The 19,602-nt window shown below is 49.3% G+C and overlaps 1 protein-coding gene across 1 annotated transcript in view; it reads left to right on the forward strand.

Moving 5' to 3' along the window:
- LOC133356220 (disheveled-associated activator of morphogenesis 2-like) overlaps positions 1-19,323 on the forward strand; it is a 127,174-nt gene extending 107,851 nt beyond the window's left edge. Inside the window, 11 exon segments of the mRNA XM_061573596.1 lie at positions 59-168; positions 3,599-3,683; positions 4,785-4,891; positions 6,292-6,346; positions 6,348-6,381; positions 7,000-7,168; positions 7,544-7,651; positions 8,212-8,272; positions 9,147-9,278; positions 11,179-11,349; positions 13,107-19,323. Of these exon segments, the coding sequence (XP_061429580.1) occupies positions 59-168; positions 3,599-3,683; positions 4,785-4,891; positions 6,292-6,346; positions 6,348-6,381; positions 7,000-7,168; positions 7,544-7,651; positions 8,212-8,272; positions 9,147-9,278; positions 11,179-11,349; positions 13,107-13,325 (1,251 nt within the window). The 3' untranslated portion in view covers positions 13,326-19,323.
- Positions 19,324-19,602: the final 279 nt, after the last annotated feature.

A 19,602-nucleotide genomic window follows, 5' to 3' on the forward strand; every position in this document is an offset into this window, starting at 1 on the left:
CTCTCTCCCCGTGGTCGCGTGACCTGACCCGTCTATCGCTGGAAACCGATGCGTGCAGAAGGAGATGGGTTCCAATGAGGAGCTGCTGGACTGTGGAAGCCGGAAAGCCAAGGAGCTCTCTGTGATCGATGGGAGGCGCGCGCAGAACTGCGTCATTCTTCTGTCCAGGTGCGTGACGGGCACGGGAGAGGGGGGGTGGGGCGCGAGGGGTGGGGGGCGTGAAGGGGGGGGCGAGAGCCCCTCTTTCATTCCTTGATCGACTGATGGATAGATTCTATTACTGGTAGGAACCTCCTGGTTATACCAGCCCACAGGGGATTATTGTGTCCGTCTTGCAGGGAGGGGCTGGGTGGGGAGGGAGGGGCGGGGTGGGGAGGGGCTGGTCACCCCGTGGTGCCCTTATAAAACTCAACGTTTAACCTACTCACGTCGGCTTGTGCCCGCCCTCACAGTCGGGCATATTTGCGGAATACACCACGCCGCCGTTGACCCTGGCCATTGACCGAGCAACCCAACGTCCCTCCCAGCTCCCTCCGCAGGAATGTGTTTATTTCAGCAGGAAGGGCCCAATGAGTGTCATTTGTGTCCTGCGACTGTGCGGATGAGCAAGCATTGAGGAGGTTGCTCATCTCCTGTTTATAGCTCCAGAGCCGGTGGTGGAAGTTCCCCATTCCTATGGCGGAGCCGAGTATTTCCATAGGACAACGGTTTACACCCCCCCCCCCCCCCACCCCCACAAAGTGGTACTCGCTTTATCGACACCGGAGAGGGAATGATGGGCCGAGCTAACTCCACCAAGCAGGAATTGAGCTCGCCCACCTTCCCGATAGCGATCCACTCCCTCTACCGCCGAGACACCTGGCCGGTGATGTTGTCTGGAGTTTTGTCTCATTCCATCCCTGTGTTGAGGCTCTTGCATCAGTTGGGAATGCCTCTACGATCACCGTAGGATCATTAATCAACCTCCAAATGACTTTAAGCACAGCCACAGAACCCGTAAAACGTACATTGCCATGATATGCCATGTGTGTAGAATAAAGATCACAAGGTCAGGCAGTTTCAGTGTGGAGGGCAGTTGATTAAATCGGCACCATACCGTGATAACCCACAACATCTTGGGCCTGTCCTTTGATCTGTCATCGAGCATTCACAAATCATCAGCCCATGAGCTACCTACTGCTGGATGTAGGCCTCCCCGAACCTTGGCCATATCTCCGAGAGCCCTGCGATGCAAGAATGCACCTAGCGCCCGCACACGAGCTGAAATCGCAACATCTCTAAGGTGGACATCCTCGTGGATGTGTTCTCTCCTTTGATCGCAACTTCATCATTACTCTCAACCACTGGTCATCACCGTTCTTGATTTATTTCAGCAGGTGAGGCCCACTGAGCTATGTTGCTCTCGTTCAGAAGCAACCTGGCCACAAATGATAGGTCAACGCAGTGGCTTATGTAGATAGGGGCTTCCCTAGAGCTCTATTGGGAGGTCCTACCATCAGCAGCGGCGTGAGCAAGCAGATGCAGAGCTGCACCTTTGCCTTTTTACCCCATCTTGTAATTTCAGCCTTGGACACTTCCATCGAGATCCTGCAGAACATAAATGATACCATCGTACGTATAATTGATGTTACGTCCATTACATTTGCCAACCTGTGAGCATCTCTCACGGCGGCAACGTGAATCGACATGGGAGGGGGAGAAGCCAGCACCCCCCCCCCTCCCCCCACCAGGTAGCTTGTGCTACCAGTCACGTGGGCACCTGGCCACGTGTAATTCTTCACAACTCGGTCCTTTGAAGTGCTGCCAGGGTTTGGGGGATAGGGAAGCGGGTTTAATGATAGAGGCCGCCGCCCAACCGCATGCACACGTTGTGGCGTCTGGTTTGTATAAAATTCAGATGGCATGTGCACACGTGCACCACACACACAGGCCCGCTCGTCTCACTCTCTCGTTGTTCATACTTTGAGAACTTTAACGCAGTTTCGAGTATCGACTATAAACGTTATTTCTTCTACTTGAGCAATTCAGACGTTGGTAAAATACGTTACATGAATACACGTGTTTATATATATATATACACAAAAAATTTACCTTCATGACCAGTTTGTTTAAAGAGCCCTGTGGATTTGTCAAAAGGTGTTTTTTTGAATTCGTTATAAAATGCACACAACTTACAAAGTTGGAACGTGGCAGCCATGAGCAACTGCCGGACGTTATTTGGGGCGGTCACTCTTTGGTTCTTTCGGTAAAGTGACGTATAAAGAAAAAATAATAAATTAAATACTAGCATACGACGGTTCGATTGCAACACAAGCAATCATCATCAGGTATAAATGAAATAGAAACACAAATCTGGTATACTTAGAAGTGTAATGTTATACAACAGAGAGTCGGATAACACCCTACCTGGTTGATTACGTTCTTCCTAAGAATGCTAAATTTGAGAGAGAGATAAAACACAGAACCAGAGACATATAGACAGACAAGTAGAGACATATATCACAGAGATACATAGAGAGAGACAAACATAGGCACACAGAGGTTGTTGCCTTGGCAATTGCGGCACCTAAATACAAGAACTCCTTGCCCCTTCGAGGTCAGGGGGACTTCAAAAACACTACAAAAATCTTGATGAAAAACGTATCTGTTTAATAGGGCTTTCTCTCTTTAGTTATTTTGAAACGTCTTTCTATTTTCCTCTTTCCTGGGTTGACGTTAAACTATCTTACATCTTTTCATGCATAGCGCCCTGAGAACGATTATTTCAGGGCACTTTATACGTTTAATTTATTATTGTAATAAATTCATAGAATAGTGTCAAACTACAGGGCCACAACCCTTGGCTTCCTCTTAACTGGTTCTCTTCTCTTTCTGGCAATAATACAAGAGGTGTCAAGATGTTCAAACACCACACAGACACCTATTGCAAGGCATAAAGTCTGAATTAACCACACGTACTCGTGGTAAAACATGCAATTAAATATGCTTTGATAATGTATGCGTTGTCCTTGACACTCATTGCAGTAATAGGCGTCTATTTGGTTTAACACGTAGTCTTTCACGACCAATATTATCCATGAGAGGTTTTTGGGTTAGATCACGTTAATATAAGTGTGTCGTTAAACCCACCACCACCCTACACAGCCAATTAGTAAGGTTTGTCACGTGAACAAAACGCGCCAATTCGTTACTAGTTCAGCACACCGGTGTGTTGGAGTGTAAACTCACAACTTTTACCATTCCAGTACTAGTTGTCTATTTGGTGTTTAAACATCTTAACCCACACATTATTTCCAGAAAAGCTAAGGCCTTTTTCCCCCCGTCATCTTGATACTGGCACAAAGGGTCGCAAAGATGAGTGGTACTCGTTTATTCTGCCAAAAAGGGAGTCGAAACGGTGTTGTCAGATTTTTTGTGATTTGCTATCGTATTTGTGTATTGTTTGTTATTGTATCTTTCTCACCCCATGCCCCCCCTACTGAGACATTTGTGTCAAAAAGTTTGAGAGAGTTCATCGAATTCCTCCGGTATAATGAAGTATTCGGATTCTGATGCTTCCCCGGTGCTTTCTGAATATGTTTCCCTGTTGTCTGAGCAGACTGAAGCTGTCGAACGATGAGATAAAGCGTGCGATCATGCGCATGGATGACCAGGAAGACTTGCCCAAGGATATGCTCGAGCAGGTATACATACACACGCTCTCACTGCCCCCACATCTGACAAGAAGATTCCAACTCGCAACGGAAAGAGACCGCGGGTGGCCGGAGAACGCAGAGGGTCAGAGCATTTCGAATCAAAGTGCGTTTGGAGTGTTTGGCTTTGGGGAGTGGGGAGGGGAGAGGGGGGAGCTGACGGGGACTGAGCCCCCCCACCCCCACCTGCTTAAGGTTCAACCCCCTCCCCCCTTTTTGTGTAGCCAAGTGAAAATGTTGCTGGGGTGCCATGGTGGCTAGGAGATGTTAACTACCTCGCCTGGTATTCAGGAGGTCGTGGGATTGATCCCGACCCCGACGCCTGCTGCTGTACATTGAGTTTGCGTGTCTCTCTCCGTGGTCGCGTGGATTTTTTTCCGGCTGCGATACAATTCCACGTGATAAGCCACTTCGTTGAGCTATCATTTGTGGCCAGGTCGCTTCTGGAAAACATCTGTATAGCTCAGTGGGCCTTACCTGGTAAAGTAAAAGTTTAGTTTTAGTTTATGTTGCACTTTTGACATTCATTCTGGGTTCCTGCCTCCCACGAATAAACCAGGTTCTCAAGTGTAGCGAATTGGTGGTCTCAGCCCGGTCACCCATGACCTCACACAATAAATAAGATTGTCCGACTCAATGGTACTCTAAGCTCAACTCTACTCAACTCATATACAAACCTTTTGTCAATCCACTGCCGAATGAGGTCCTCCCAATGCTGTGTGGATCATCGGGGCTATCCGACCGTACTCTTAACACAGTGGCCAATGTGTGGGTTAGTGAAGGCAGGGAACAAACACGGAGCATAGAATTACGGTCCAGCAATGGACTGCCTACCCCCACACCCTTTTGTGCCATGCCGGCCTTAATAGGGGCTCACCTACAGCACTCACCCCAAGGGTCCGTTAAGGCTATACGGGGGATGTTGGTCGTTGGAAGCATGCGCACGTGTTTACGTTTAAGAGTGTTCACTTAGTGCCTTGGTGCGTGCCTCGTTGTGCGTGCATGCGTTTGCGATCTCACGCGCGTGCGCTCAGATTGTGTTCCCCGTGTGTGTTAACACGGCGCGTGTACCTTGCTTGTGGCGTGTCGCAGCTGCTGAAATTCGTGCCGGAGAAGAGCGACGTGGACCTGCTGGAGGAGCACAAGCACGAGACTGAGCGCATGGCACGAGCCGACCGCTTCCTCTTCGACATGAGCAGGTGACGACCAGCGACGACCAGCAACGTTTAACGTCGACGTAACGCGTAGGGTTAGGTCCCCGCTACGTGCGCTCGTGAGAGTTTGTTCATCGACTTGCCCGCGAGCTGAAACGATCATCGTTTGGGCGTCAAAACGCTTGGTACGCCCGGCAATTTCATTTGTTTGGTTGAGTCGGGCGGTTGGTCGAGGGGGTCCCTGCACCTCCAATTAGCGCGGTTGGCTACGTACGCTGCAGCAGAAGTTCAACGTACATACGGAATTTTTTACTTCCAAGAATCCTGTACTGCAGCGCGTTATTTGTACTTATATCATTTGCACCGTCAGGCGGACCGTCATTTAGGGGGGGAAGGCCTCGCGCCAATAATATCTGGTAAATCAGCAGTATTATTAAGCACGCCTGACTCATATCATCGTACGTATAATTGATATGCTGTCCCATTACATTTGCCAACGCGTGACCATCTCTCACGGCACTGTGAACCAATATGGAAGGGGAGAAGCCCGCCAAGCCCAGGTAGCTTGTGCTACCGGCCACGTGTAAAGCTTCACAACTCAGTCCTGGGAAGTGCTGCCAGGGTTGGGGGATAGGGAAGCTGATGAACCTATTGACCATTTGAGACCATGAACACAAGAAGGTCTAAATTGGTCAGTCGCTGTTTGCTTAAACAATTTCCTGCAGGTTAATACAGACCTCGAAGGCCATGCTGCCCTCTTACAGACACTACCTCATTACCCAGTGAAGTGGGTGTCGCAAAAACAAAGACAAAGATTCCCATATAGCCTGGAACAGACTGTTGGGGCAAGTGCTGTTAGTGAACACCTATCAAGGCCGGCACTGTGGCACACGAGGGGGTGGGTGGCTAACACCACGCCTGGCCGCCTTTGTCTCCCTAGTGATGATGTTTACACACCACACCAGGTACTCATTTGAGGCTGCATCGACCTAGGGGAGGCCCAGGACCTGTTCAGATAATCGTCACCAGTTGTTGGCCTTGAGCAGGAATCAAACTCGGGTCGCTGGGTTCGTCATGCAGCGAAGCGCTAACCGCTACACCACCACTCCCCACCCCCACACACACACACATGCGCATCTTGGTTTCATCCTAAAAGAATCCACCAACTTCCCCTCCAAAATTTGCTGGGATCACAGCCGTGCAGCATTGTCACCGCCGCACGCCCCCACCTCCCCCCCCCATCGATGGCAAAACATCTGCTACCTCGGAGGGAACCAAAACGAAATAACGCCTAAATTGCGGGTAATCGGTCCTTCCTTTGTACGAATGTCCCCCGGGCTTCCCTCGCAATATCCTCGATGGATCAGCGTGGTATTTATCCCGCTAACATTCTCAAGCTCGGTCCACGAAGCGAGCCTCGAATGACTCTGCGTCTCCCTTTGCAGGATTCCACACTACCAGCAGCGGCTGCAGGCGCTCTACTTCAAGAAGAAGTTTGCCTGAGCGCGTGGCCGAATGCAAGCCCAAGGTGGAGGGTGAGCCTCGCCGTGTCGTTTTGTAATAAAGCTCGTTGAGGCGACTTCTGGAATCCGTCTTTTATTCAACTTGTATTACAGCTTTCCTTCACGCTGCTGACAGGCAGCGTGAGAGGGACAGATAGATGAGAGACGCACTGCCACGTGGCAACCCGGAGCCCCGCTCCCGCGTGGCCACCCTTCCTCTGTTCGTTCCCAGTTCTGACCCCGTGTCGTTCGTCTCCACCCCTATTTAATACCCGGGTCACGTGGTACGTTTCTGCCAATCCTCGTTAGCCTCCATGGAATATTACAGACTCCCTCGTAAGCTCCCGGGACCACGCCCTGACTCATCTCCCCATTGGCTGTGGCCCAAGCCAGCAGAACCAATCCTTACAGCTGTCACCTTTCCATTACGTCAGGGCCACGCCCCTAGGCTTCCCCCCATTGGCTGTAAACCAGGACCGGCAGTTTGCGTTACGACTGCAGGTATTGTGGTCTATGCAAACATGACCCCTTGTAAAAAAGGTGTCAGTTTTGTTGCCAGATAGAAGGGTAAAAAAAACAATTATCCTGCGGTAATCGTTTCGTCTCTCTCCCGCTCTGCCCCCTCACCTTCCCCCCCCCCCTCGTGCTCAGCCATTCTCTTGGCCTCCAAGGAGCTGCACCAGAGCCGCAGGTTGAGGCAGCTGCTGGAGGTGGTGCTGGCGTTCGGGAACTACATGAACAAGGGGCAGCGCGGCAATGCCTACGGCTTCAAGATCTCAAGCCTCAACAAGATCGCCGACACCAAGTCCAGCATTGACAAGTGAGTGTCTCGTCCTCTGGGCCCAACAACAACCGCCGCCGTTCGCCACTAAGTGGCGGTGACAACATCACCATGGCGCTTGTGCCAGGCTATGTGACTGTCACCCTGCGCCCAGACACAGCAGCAGTAGCACCCAGTTGATAAGTGTGGCACCCTGGACCCATGCACAGCAGAAGTAGCACTCCAAAAGCTTCATCATGTATAATATTCATCTTCTTGGTTCTTTCGGTAAAGTCACGTGACTCGGTAAAGTCACGTGACTTTACCGAAAGAACCAAGAAGATGAATCCCTGCAGTCACGAAAGCTTTAAATCAAAACGTATAATATTGGTCGCGAAAGCCTACATGTTAAACTGTGAATGAATGCGCTCGCAGGAATATCACGTTGCTCCACTACCTCATCACGATCCTGGAGAAGAAGTACCCCGACGTCGTGAACATCCAGGACGACCTGCAGCACGTGCCCGAGGCCGCCAGGGTCAAGTGAGCGACACGTGACCCAACCCACCTTGTTTTAACATGGCTTGTCGTCGTCGCTCGCGCAATTCGCATCTTACAACCGCTGAGTAACCGCAGACCAAGCTGGAAAGGCAGCCAGGTGGCAAACCGGGTGCCAGAAATTTCCCAAGCTCAGTGCAGGCCTCTGCATTTCGAAGATGTTTTCAGCGAAATTAACGAGCGTTTGTTCCAATGCGGGAGGAGAGCGCCCGGGGAAAACCCACTTGTGAGAGGGGGTCAACACTCCATCCCATACAGAAGGGACAGATCATGTTAGTCCGCATTTTGCTGAATGAACAGTCTTCTCCTGGCAAGCCAGGGCATGGCACCTTTGACGCCCACGGGAAAGGAGTTTCGCCAACATTTGTGACCCACCAACCCTCATTGCCTTCACGGTGCTGGATTACGGGCCACGTGCATAGCCACCACCCGACCGCGCTGCCGTGGTCATGCACAGCAGAATTCGGTCGAATTTTCAAATAAAATTGCAGCCAATTGCCGGTGCATCTAAAGAGTAAATGGTGATGATGATCTTGTCGTGACAGCATGCTGGAGCTGGAGAAGGAAATCAACTTGGTTCGAGGGGGCCTCAAGGATGTGGAGAAGGTATTTTGTCTTTCACACATACACACACGACTTTTGTGAACTCAAACAAATTTCAGATTTCGCTGGGTGCTCAGAGGTCTGAGCCAACAAACCTCTAGGATCATGAGTTCTATTTCGGGTCTCAGCCCACTCACCATTTTATTGGCAAAAATAACCTCGTAAGACAAATATTCCTTTTGCCCTTAATTTGACTAAATTCACTTATTGTAAATTAAATAAATGTATTATTAGACGAACATTACTGTCTGATGTGGTGGGTGGAAGTGTGCTGCACCCTAGTGTGGATAAAAGGTCATAGCTAATATTTCAGAAACAGTTCTGTGGAAGCTCATTTTATTCCGTGGCCTACCAAAACACATGCGATTTGGGGAGGAGGTGTAAAGGCACACATTCGCTATTTCACATATGGCTGTGCATGTAGTCCGTCTTAAGCATATGTACCGATTGACCATGATCATTCAGGCCGAGTTGACCTAGGAGAGGCCCAGGACTGCTGTTGACCACGAGCGGGAATTGAATTCGGGTTGCCAGGTTCATAGTGCAGCGCGCAAACCACTACACGACCGCTGCCCACAACACACAACAACAACCGCCATTCGTCACTAAGTGGCGGTAATGTCACTACGGCATTTTGCCAGACTTAGGCGCACTTTGAGGCCGCGTGAAGTGTCGAAGGCTCGCTTGGCAGGAGGTCCCGGGACATACCCAAATGCCATGGGTTGCCTGACACACACGCACATACGCTCGCACACCAAATCATTCATGCACAAACGAATTGTCGGTCTTGCTTGAATCACACATCCTCTTAAACAGGCACGTGTGTGTGAATATCGCCTGCTCATTTGTGTCTGTGTCTGTCTTCATCCTGTCCCAGGAGTTGGATTTCCAGCGGGCACAGCCCGGGAGGCCAGACGACAAGTTTGTGTCGGTGATGAGCGACTTCATCACGGTGGCAAGCTTCAGTTTCTCAGAGGTGGACGACATCCTCTGTGAAGCCAAGGAACGGGTAAACTTTACAGATCAGGATGTCTTTTCAACCTTTGGAAGGACTCGCCGAGTCTTCAAGGTTTATTGTTCACGAAGATCGACTTCGAATGTTTGGTGTGTTCCACGTGGAGTTTTTTCTTTTCGAACGGCGAGGATGAAACGCACAGTCAGGAGATAGCCGCATTGTTTTGTTGCATGCCTCTTGGCTACGTACAATGCGAAAAAAGTTCAACATACATACTTGCAGCTCTTGGGTAAAAATCAAATAATTGGCGCGTTGGTTTTTTTTGAGCGTGTAAAAACTATCGCCACGGTGCTACGTTGCGCAGTTGGCGCATAGTCAGCGTTAGTTTCTCAGTAGGGGGCGATGTTGCTACGTGCTTTCTATACAAGTGGGTAATTTAAGGAATTTTCAGATTTGGACGCGATGCCAGCACACGTGGCTTACTATTTTTGCGAATGACTTTACGGGACCTTTAGCGTCCGCTGTGAAGCCAGCGGCGTGTCTTCATGGCAAGTACACACTGCACTATAATAATCAGCTGGGCTCAAACTCCTCACCTCCTAGCGACGAGTGGCAAGTGTCACTGCTGATTGAGTCTCAAGGTGTCTGTGCACGAATGGGTGATGAAGGCTCCTGTGCATGTTCAAAACACTGTTGTTCGTGCACGTGTGTGTATTGTTTTGGGGAGCGGTAGTGCAGTGGTTAGCATGCTGCGTTACGAACCTGGTGACCCGGGTTCGATTCCCGCACACGGCCAACATCAGTGACAATTATCTGAACCGGACCTGGGCATCTCGTAGGTCTACTCAGCCTTAAGTGAGTACCTGGTGCGGTGTGTAAAACATCGGGACTGGGGAGACAAAGGCTACCGGGGGAGTGGTGCTGTCCACACCACCCCCTCATACGTGAGACTTTGCTGGCCTTAATCAGTTCTCGGTTATGTATTGTGTATGTCTTGTGTATACATGTTAGATTCCAAGAACACAGGATGAGATGTTACTATCCTTTGTGCAAGCACTTCCAAGAGTTCATGAACAGTGAGCCTGGTGAAATTTGGGGAGCGCATCGTCAGTAGTGAACCTTTGGTTCCTAGGGTGTTTCGGCCTTTCACACTATGCACCCTCCCCAAAAGGCAGCCAGCGACAGGGTGATCAATCCTACACTTGCGTCCCATGCCCAATTAGTCATAGGAGTTGCCTTGTTGTTGATAGCCAACATTGTGTATGTATGTTGTGTTATATTGAACTTCGTTTGCACCGTATGTAGCCAACCGTGCTAATTGGAGGTGCGGAGGAAGGACAAACTAAACAAATAAAAAAGCAGTTCTAAAGAAATTCGTTTTAAATTTAGTGAACAGCACTTGCCCCAGCAAGCCTGTGTGTAGGCAAGGCAGGTCCTCTCTTCTTTCGTACGGCATTTTTGGTGATTGCAAAACATCAAAAATTGATGTCGAGATTTGATATCCGTTGAATGATCCGTTTGGGCAGTCGTTTCCTGAGATGTCGCACCACCACCACGGTCATTCATGGAGTAAGTGGAGTGTCCAGATCCGATTCAAGGAGGACCAGATCTTCCTTGGTAGGTCAGATCCGGGTTGGAGGCTCGTGTGGTCGCCGACAATGGGTTTCTGCAGCACGCTGGCGTTTGCCCAGGCTTCTCTCCACCGTGCTTTGGCGGTCTTGTCGTTGTCATGGGGGTTCTTTGCATATTGACAAAGTTTTTTTGTATTTGAGCCTGTGCGGTGGCATGAAGATGTCCTTGTTTACTGGGAAGTTTGTTTTTCTGATGGCCTTGTGGTACTCCCTCACACGTGCGGCATTGCTGCGGAGGAGCGATGTTAGTGAGGTCCGGAGGCTTGACAGGTGATCTTCGTTTGTGCTTTGCGTGCACGCGTGTGTGTGTGTGCCCTTGCCAGTTCGACCGAGCGGTGCGACGATTTGGCGAGGAGAGCGGCCGCACGCAGCCCGACGAGTTCTTTGGCATCTTCGACCTCTTCCTGCAGGCGTTTGGCGAGGCCCGCCTCGAGAACGAGCGCTCGCGGCGGCGCAAGGAGGAGGAGGAGAAGCGTGCGCGTGCCGACGCCCAGGTACGGCCGCGCAGCGCCGGCGAGGAGGCGAAGAGAAACGGTTGCTTGGATTTTCCGCAAATTGAGACCACAATTTTGTGTGTGGGTCACCTCTCTGTGGGGAGCGGTAGTGTAGCGGGTAGCGCGCTGCGCTACGGACCCGGCGAGCCGGAGTTCTATTCCCGCTAACGGCCACCAACACCAGTGGCGATTATCTGAAACCGGTCTTGGGCCTCCCCTAGGTCGACTCAGCCTCAAATGAGTACCTGGTGCGGTGTGTAAAAACATCGCCACTAGGGAGACAAAGGTGGCCAGGCATGGTGCTGGCCACCGACCCCCTCAAGCGCCGTGCCGGCCTTCATAGGTGCTCGCTAACAGCACTTGCCCCTACAGTCTGTTAAGGCTATACAGGGGATATTTGTCTTAGTTGGTCATCTATAACCACTGTGCATGCAGCAGTTCTACTGCTAACCTATGGGGTTAATGTGTGTCCACTATAGGCAGTGTCCACCATGTGCAGAATCAGTCAGCATTTGTACTGGAGGAGGAATCCGATAAGCTATTTTTCACAAATGTCCAGTCGGGGCGGGTCAGAATGTTACAACAAACAAACCAAAAACACGACCGGAGCACCAAGTATAAGACAGGTAAACAAATAACGTTAAAGATATACAAGTAAAACGAAACCATTTTTACAATCTTACCAGGTAAAGCCCAGTGAGATGTTAACTTATCAAAAATGACCTGGCCGCAAATTATAGCTTAACAAAGTGGGCTTATCATGTGGGAATGTATAGCAGCAAAAACATCTCTTATAATCTATGGGTAGTGTCCACCCCGGGCAATGTTCAACATCGTTTGTGTCCACATCAGGTAGTGTTAGTGGTGAGATGCTAGCGAACTCACCTGGTATGAAGGAGATCGTGGGTTCGATCCCGACCCAGACGCCTGTCGTATAATCGGAATTTGCACGCCTCTCTTCCCGTGGTAGCGTGGAGTTTTCGCCGCGTGATCCAGTATTTCCCTCCACATTAACAAAGCCTTGAGCAGTGAGGTGCACGCACGCCCTAAGGGGTGCAAGATTCCCTTTCTGGGGGTGCAAGACATGGCCAGATTTTTCTTTTGAAGGTAAATAATCGAAAACACGAATTTAGCACAACTACTTTGTTTACAAAATTGAGAACCAAGGCTGCACTAAAGGTTAAAAACCACTGGCCTAGAGTACACACATGCATAAAACCAAAGATCCCCGGTGTAGTCTTTGTTGGGGCAAGTGCTGTTAGCGAGCACCTAATGAAGGCCAGCACAGCGCACGAGGGGGGGTTGGTGGCAAACAAAGACAAAGACCCCCCATATAGCCTTTTAACACAGTTGGGGCAAGTGCAGTTAGCGAGCACCTAGGGTGGACAACACACATGCACACGGATGAATTGTTCCATGGCAAGCGGCCTCACTCTAATATCCATCACATAGGCCAGACAGTGTGACGAGGGCTATGTTTGCCGTTTTTAATAAATGACTCGGGGATCAAGAGGAATTGTTCTTGTTCTGCAGTGACAGCCTCGCTGAATTTAAAGTGGCCGATGTGCATTGAAATGAGAGCAGGTAATATTGTGAATCGGTGATAGGAGACAGTAGTTATGTCTCACGGACTTCCGCGCGGTGTGCCTGCTTGCTTGTGCGTGTGTGTGCACCCTGACAGCACTTGCCCCAACATTCTGTCAAGGCTATACCGGGGGGTGTGTGTCTTTGTCTTTTTGTGCTTGCCTTCGCGGCAGCTCAAGGAGCAGCGCGAGCGCGAGCGGAAGGCGCGCAAGACCAAGGCGGGCTCTTGCGACGAGGGCGGCGGGGAGTTCGACGACCTCGTGTCGGCCCTGCGCTCCGGCGAGGTCTTCGACAGAGCCGACCTCGTCAAGATGAAGCGCAACCGCCGCCGCCCGGGCACCCAGCTCGCCGACGCCGGGCGCGAGAGGCCGCTCGCGAAGCTCAACTTCTGAAGACGCCTTCTTCCTTCGCGTCCCGCGGCGTCGCCCGATGTGCCGCCCCTCCTGCCGCCACCCCACCCCCCGCGCTCCTCTCTTACCCCGGCCACTGGGCCAAAGGCGCCGCTCCGTGAGCTCCGTGGCACGGAGGCTGCTGCTGGCACTCGGTCGATTAGTTTTGACGTCTGAGGACGCCCTTGCGAATGCTTCTGCAATGAGGGTGTCACCCCGCCAGGTTGCAGCTCACGTTGACGCTGGATTACAAAGCTCGCGCTCTCCCGGCCGTAGTCTGAAACGAGCATTTCCCCAGCTTGCGCTTAATTTGCGTGCGCTGAGCAGTTACCTTGTTCGTTGTTGGTCATGAGCTCAGTTCCACGTTGTTTTGGCGGAACCCAGTTTGTCCTTGCCACGCCGCTGCTCAGAATCTTGGAGGCTCGGTATTTATTTTTACCGACCCTACAGGAAAATTGATGATAATTGACTTTGGTGGTGCAATTAAGCCATAACCTGGAGAGTCGAATCATTACCGTCATGATCACAAACTTCACACGGTACCACCGAAACGTTTCCCTTGTCTTGATCTCTATGAGGAGTGTTTGTTCATAAGTCACAAATTAAATTTGTCAAAGGCAACAACTATTTAAACATGCTCTCCGATATAATGTTTAGAAGCCTCATTTGTCCAGCCGTCGAAAAATCTATGAAATCCCAAAGTAGGTTTGCTCATTGGGTTTTGCGGAGCATTTGTCATCAATATAAATCATCATCGTTATCATTTTTAGCCGTGGGTCGATCCACTGCTAGATGAAGGCCCTTCCCCAAGCTGCCACCATCTCTCTGCAGTGGAATTATCCACCTCGTCGCCTGCACTGCAGACGTGAACCAATTTCTCCGCTCCATCTCCTCGTTGGACGTCTGCTTGGATGCTTCCATTTCCTCGTCTGCCACTCCGCTGTCATCCCGGACCGTCGGCCATCCGTCGTTGAATCACAACGTGCCCTGCCGAGACCCACCTTGCTTGCGTCGGCTTCACGGTGTTGTACAAAGTGTCGGACTGCATTCGAGTGACTTTGCTCCCCCTCCCCGCGCTGCCAAAAGATGCTGAAAACGTTCGGAGTTTTATTTTTTTCCCCGTAAAGAAACGAGGAAACGTGTCGCGTCGTCGATAGCCGGAGATTCGGGAAAAATGAGGCGCGATGAAGAACGGCGTGCAACTCGGGACATCGTCGCAACATGCAAATCATCACTGAAGACACCCCACCCTGCACCCACGTGATCACAATTCCGTTGTCGCCGCCGGAAAAAAGATTTTGCAACCAAAGTGCTGCAAAGATGACTTCACCTTTCATCCGTTGTTCGTCACGCGACGTATACGGTGTATATATATTTTTATATTATTTAGGATTGTTTTTTTTTATTTGTATGCGTATAGGTGGCGTGAAGTCGATTTAAACCATGTCGACTCAACTCTGTCATCTTTTCCAAATATATATTTAAAAAAACACGAGCTCTACAACAGACACGGGGTTAAATCAGACACACGGATGGAAGCGTCTCAACCAAAGTAACTTGGGGAGGATTTGTGCCGCGCAAGAAAATGGACATCGTCGCCCCCCTTGGCTGGGGAAGGGGGGGCCTTTTTTGTTCATGCAATAAAACAAAATATTGGCATCCGAGAAGTTGGAACTCTCCGTCGCGTCGACTGCTGCCGCGCAAGTGATTTATCGAGCAGCCGTGAAAATTAATGCTGCATTGGGGCGACTTTCAACCAGAAGAATTTCGACAAAAACAAACAAAAGCAACGAAAACTTCACGAGTGCCTCTTCACACTCGGCGGTTTCACGTAATCGATACGAAAACACGTTCCGATTTGACAGGAGGCTTGGCTCCTACTTTGTGTGCGCGCTAGCGATGGCGGTGTATTGTTAGATGGTGCATGTGACTGAGTGTTTTCTACGGAAGGGTTATTGCATGCTCTTAACCATACAGGAGACGATCGGAGAGTTGGGGTTAAACGCAGATTTCGCCTCTTAAGTTAAGCTCTGGATATTTACACGGTGGAATGACGGAAACCTTTCTCGTCACGAATCTAACTTTTATTCCCATTGCAATTAAATGGCAGTACCCCCGATTGGCTGCAGGGGTGCTGTAAAGTAAACCCATTGCGAACGCATTGAAAAAAAAGTACATCGATTCTTGCACACGTGATGTATGCATGTGTTCACGAGCCGAATCGATGCGTCGACGGGCACACCCCACCCTCTTACAATTTGGTGCAAAAAACGCCAACGTTACTTCATTTGCAATTGAGACCAAAGAGACGTTGGAAGAATTGGACAGCTGGGTAACTTGGCGGTCATCGTGCATTGCCGAATGCGTTGGCTTTTGCGAGATTGATGGTTCAGTTCCTGCCACTATCGAGTCATTTCTCAGTCGAAATTGAATTTCTGAGTCAGTATCACCATGGTCCTGTCTGCTGTAAAGTGTACTATAATTAACGATCCTGTGGAATGATTTGCACGAGTCGTGTGCTGTAATCTCATGAGCTCAAGTTTTTTTTAATTAACCTGAAACTACATTTTAAGAACATTGTGAGTCTATCCGTGGCTTCAGGCCTTTCCAGATAATGAATTTGGATTGACTGCAAGCATAATTAAATTTTAATTGCATCCAGCAATTTATCATCCAGATTTGCGCCGATTTCTTGTGATGTTACCGATTTAAAATTAAGTTTGGCGATAGAAGAACCAGAGCTCAGATCTGGGCCCACTACACAGATTAATATTGATTTTCAAGTGTAGCCTATATTGTTTCAGTCTGATCGTGCACGCACAAAAACACCGCATTGAATAAATGTAATGTCGTTCTTGATTTGATTGATCCAAACCAAATGAACGATCGCATTTTATAGTTCAGATGGAGTGCTCTTGCCAATAAAAGCTGGAAACCCGGCATCATTTGTTTAACAAGCCCAACTGCTGGTGAGACTCAGAATGTCAATACCGGTGCAGACTTTGCATACTTAAAAAAAAATGCGTCTGGATGTTACTGGTCTCGACAGCCGGTGGGCTGATGGAGGCGACACATTTGTATTCACGTGTGGAGGCACAGGAGTTCCGCTTTAATATGCTTTCACCCATTCATAATCAACGTTTTTGGGTTTAGATCGTTATTTATAAATGTCGTAACCCTCCACCACCCGACACGGCCAATCAGTAAAAAAAGTGTCACATTGACAAAGGACAAATAGTTCACTGCTTTAGCCCACCGGTGTGTTGAAGCGTGAAACCACAACATTTACAATTTGAGTACGAAGAATAATATTGGTCGCGAAAGCCTACGTGTTATGCTTTCACCCGTAAAATGTACGCTTATCGCACACATCTTGCACGGTGTGAAGGAACGCTGTTGGGTGTGTTGAGTGCGACACATTGAAGAGATACGTCTTCGGGATAATACTGTGATGTCCCTTCGTGAGATATTCTCCATTGCGAGAGGGTTGGTGTATATCGCACAAATGTTGCGAAACTCCAAAGGCGTCGGGGTACCGTTGCCTGGTTCGGTAGGAAAGTGCGGACTAAAAATCATCTGTCCCAATCTGTACGGGGGATAGTGTTGCCCCCTCGCATGCGTGGGTTTTCTCCGGGCGCTCCGGTTTTGTCCCACATGTTTAAACACTGGTTAATTGGATGAAAACATCTTAATATATAGAGGACTGCAGAGCTTGGGCAATTGTTGGTGTCGGCTCATCGCCTGGCTGCTGCCTTCCAGCTTTAGTGCGTGGCTCCTCGGCATTTGAGATGCAGTTAGCGTAAGATGACGCGATATAAAACTGAATATTATTATCGTTTCAAAGTCAGCAGGGCTCTACCGGAACATGTAGGTGATCTTGTGGCTACTTTGCTTTGTGCCTTGTACTGATGCGATTGGCACGATTGGGGATGTAAAGTGGTGCCAAGGGGAGGACGCCGTTACCACTGAAGGCCTTATTGGGTAGGATTCAACGCCTTCTTAAAATGGGTCGTGTGAAGTACAATGGCTTACCAATACTTTGCGTCGTTATGAAACTCCAGTGGCTTCTGCGTGCAGTGGCGAATGTGATGATGTCTATGGGGGGGAAAAAGTATCTCGGCCTTGTGACGATACACACATGCATAGCTCTGCGATGTGATTTTTGGAGTCTTATCGTGGGTTTGTTACAAACCCACCAACTCCTTTTCGTGTGTTTGTCGTCCTTCCCCCGCAACCTCCGATTTAGAACGGTTGGCTATGCACGGTCGGAAATAAGTGCAGCATGCATACGCACACGATGGTCGGACGTTTGGCTCAAGAGTTCTGGGAGCTTCGGTTCGTGAAATCTTGTTCGTAGCTCCCAGCACGTGGCAGCAAAACGTCGGACATCGTGACAAACAACGGCACATTTGCATTGGACGTTGTAGAAGTAACCGGATATTGAAAAACAAAAACAAATTGTTGGCTCGTTTTAAATGCAAGATCTAAATGTCCTGCTGAAAATGGAAAGCCGTCCAAAAATGTCAGTTTTCAAATGTGTGTTAACGGTTTTATTGCTAATGGAAAAAAAAATTCGTATGCTGTCATTTCCATCACCAGCTATGCACTGGCTGTCCATATATGCACACGGATCTTTATCCCCCCAAATTCCCGAGGCCTTTGTGGCAACAATTTTTTTTCGCAGAATGTTGCATCCATCTTTGGGCGCAATTTCAAATTCCCTCTTTCTGCTGTGAAGGGCCAAATTGCCCGAAAACATTTGCAGCCTAAGGCACTGTCTTTTCATAACGGCAGTGAAGTGATTTTCAGCTTGTTTTGGGGGGCAACGTCTCTCTTCCAAATCCTTTTTGGATACCCACTTGCTCTCCCAGCGTGCCCATTGCTGAGGAGCTCTAGCAATAAGAGCAAACATGGCTTTTTGAAACGAGATTGAGGCCTGGTTTCAGGCCATTGCGAGGGTTTTTACTGATCCTTACAAAGCCCATTGGCCCAAGAATGTCTTTGTTGTTGGTGTTACAACACCAAGGTGGCAAATGCAAAACGGTGAATCTCTTGAGGCGTTTTCAATTCGCAGGCAGCAAAACTGACCGCCCCAGCAAACGCAAAACGCGTTTGTTTCGCTTGTCGCAATTTTGTCTTCACGTAGACAAAGTTGTTTGATCAATCATTATCTATTCGAAACAATAAAAAATAGGTTGTACCCTTTCCGGCAATATAAAACAGGTATTAAGATATTCAAACGCCGCATAGATACCTTTTGCAAGGCATCACCCTTGCAAGGGTCACCGATGTAGGAAAGTGGTCATTCAATTAATTATCTCTGCGTTAACCAGGTGAGACGCATGATCTCTTGCAAAGGAGACCGAAGTAGCCGTGTTACTTTGGGAGTTCAGTTAAATATCTCTTTGTCAACCAGGTAGAGAAACGCTATCGCTTGTGAAGGAGGCCGGTCCGTCGATAATAGTGAGTGTAATTAATTCTGCTGTTCTACTTGTACTTTAACCCAAGCGTTGGTTTTTACTCGGACCGTTTTTGATGTAAAATGAAGCGAGATGTTGAGTGGGGGGGGGCATGGGGGTGAGGTTTGGGGAAATAAACACTGTGCTCTTTTGCTGCATAAAGTGCAAAATGTAAATGTCTTATATTTAAAAAACATTAAGCTAAACTGTAGCATTTATAGGCAATGCATAATAACACCCCCCTCCGCCCCCCCCCCTCCCGTTGTTTTATGCAGAATACAAATAGTGCATGCACTGAACGACTTCACGACGCTTGTTTTGCGCTGGACAGTGAAACGGGAGGAGTGAGAGTAGAAAAGGGGCAACGCTTAGCGGGACACAGTCGGTTTGTTCCATCGTTGCGGTACGAAGCGAACATTGGGGCTGGCGTTTTATCAAAATACATCATCGTGGGTATTTGCGAGCGAATGGTCATTCATGGATCACTCCGCGCGCGTGTGGTTCATTTGTTAATCGAAAGCAGCAGTGTCGTGGGGGGGGGGGGGGGGGGGTCAGCCGTTGTACGGCGGCAGGGGTTAGGCAGCGCTGTCCCCCACAGAACCCTCACGAGGTTCGAACCAATGTCGGAGCTGCGTTATTGTAACTTTTGCTGCGATTTAACACCCCCCGGGGGAGGCTTTCGCGACTAAATATCATGCATGATACAGGTTTATTTTATTTTGGGTTAGATGGCGTAAATATGTGTCGTTAAACCCACCACTACTCGACACATTCAATTGCTGGCGACACGTCGTACTCCGATTGTAAATGTTGTGGCTTTG

Source organism: Lethenteron reissneri, chromosome 53, assembly GCF_015708825.2.
Source record: "Lethenteron reissneri isolate LAM-NWPU_2019-01 chromosome 53, ASM1570882v1, whole genome shotgun sequence".
Taxonomy (NCBI): domain Eukaryota; kingdom Metazoa; phylum Chordata; class Hyperoartia; order Petromyzontiformes; family Petromyzontidae; genus Lethenteron; species Lethenteron reissneri.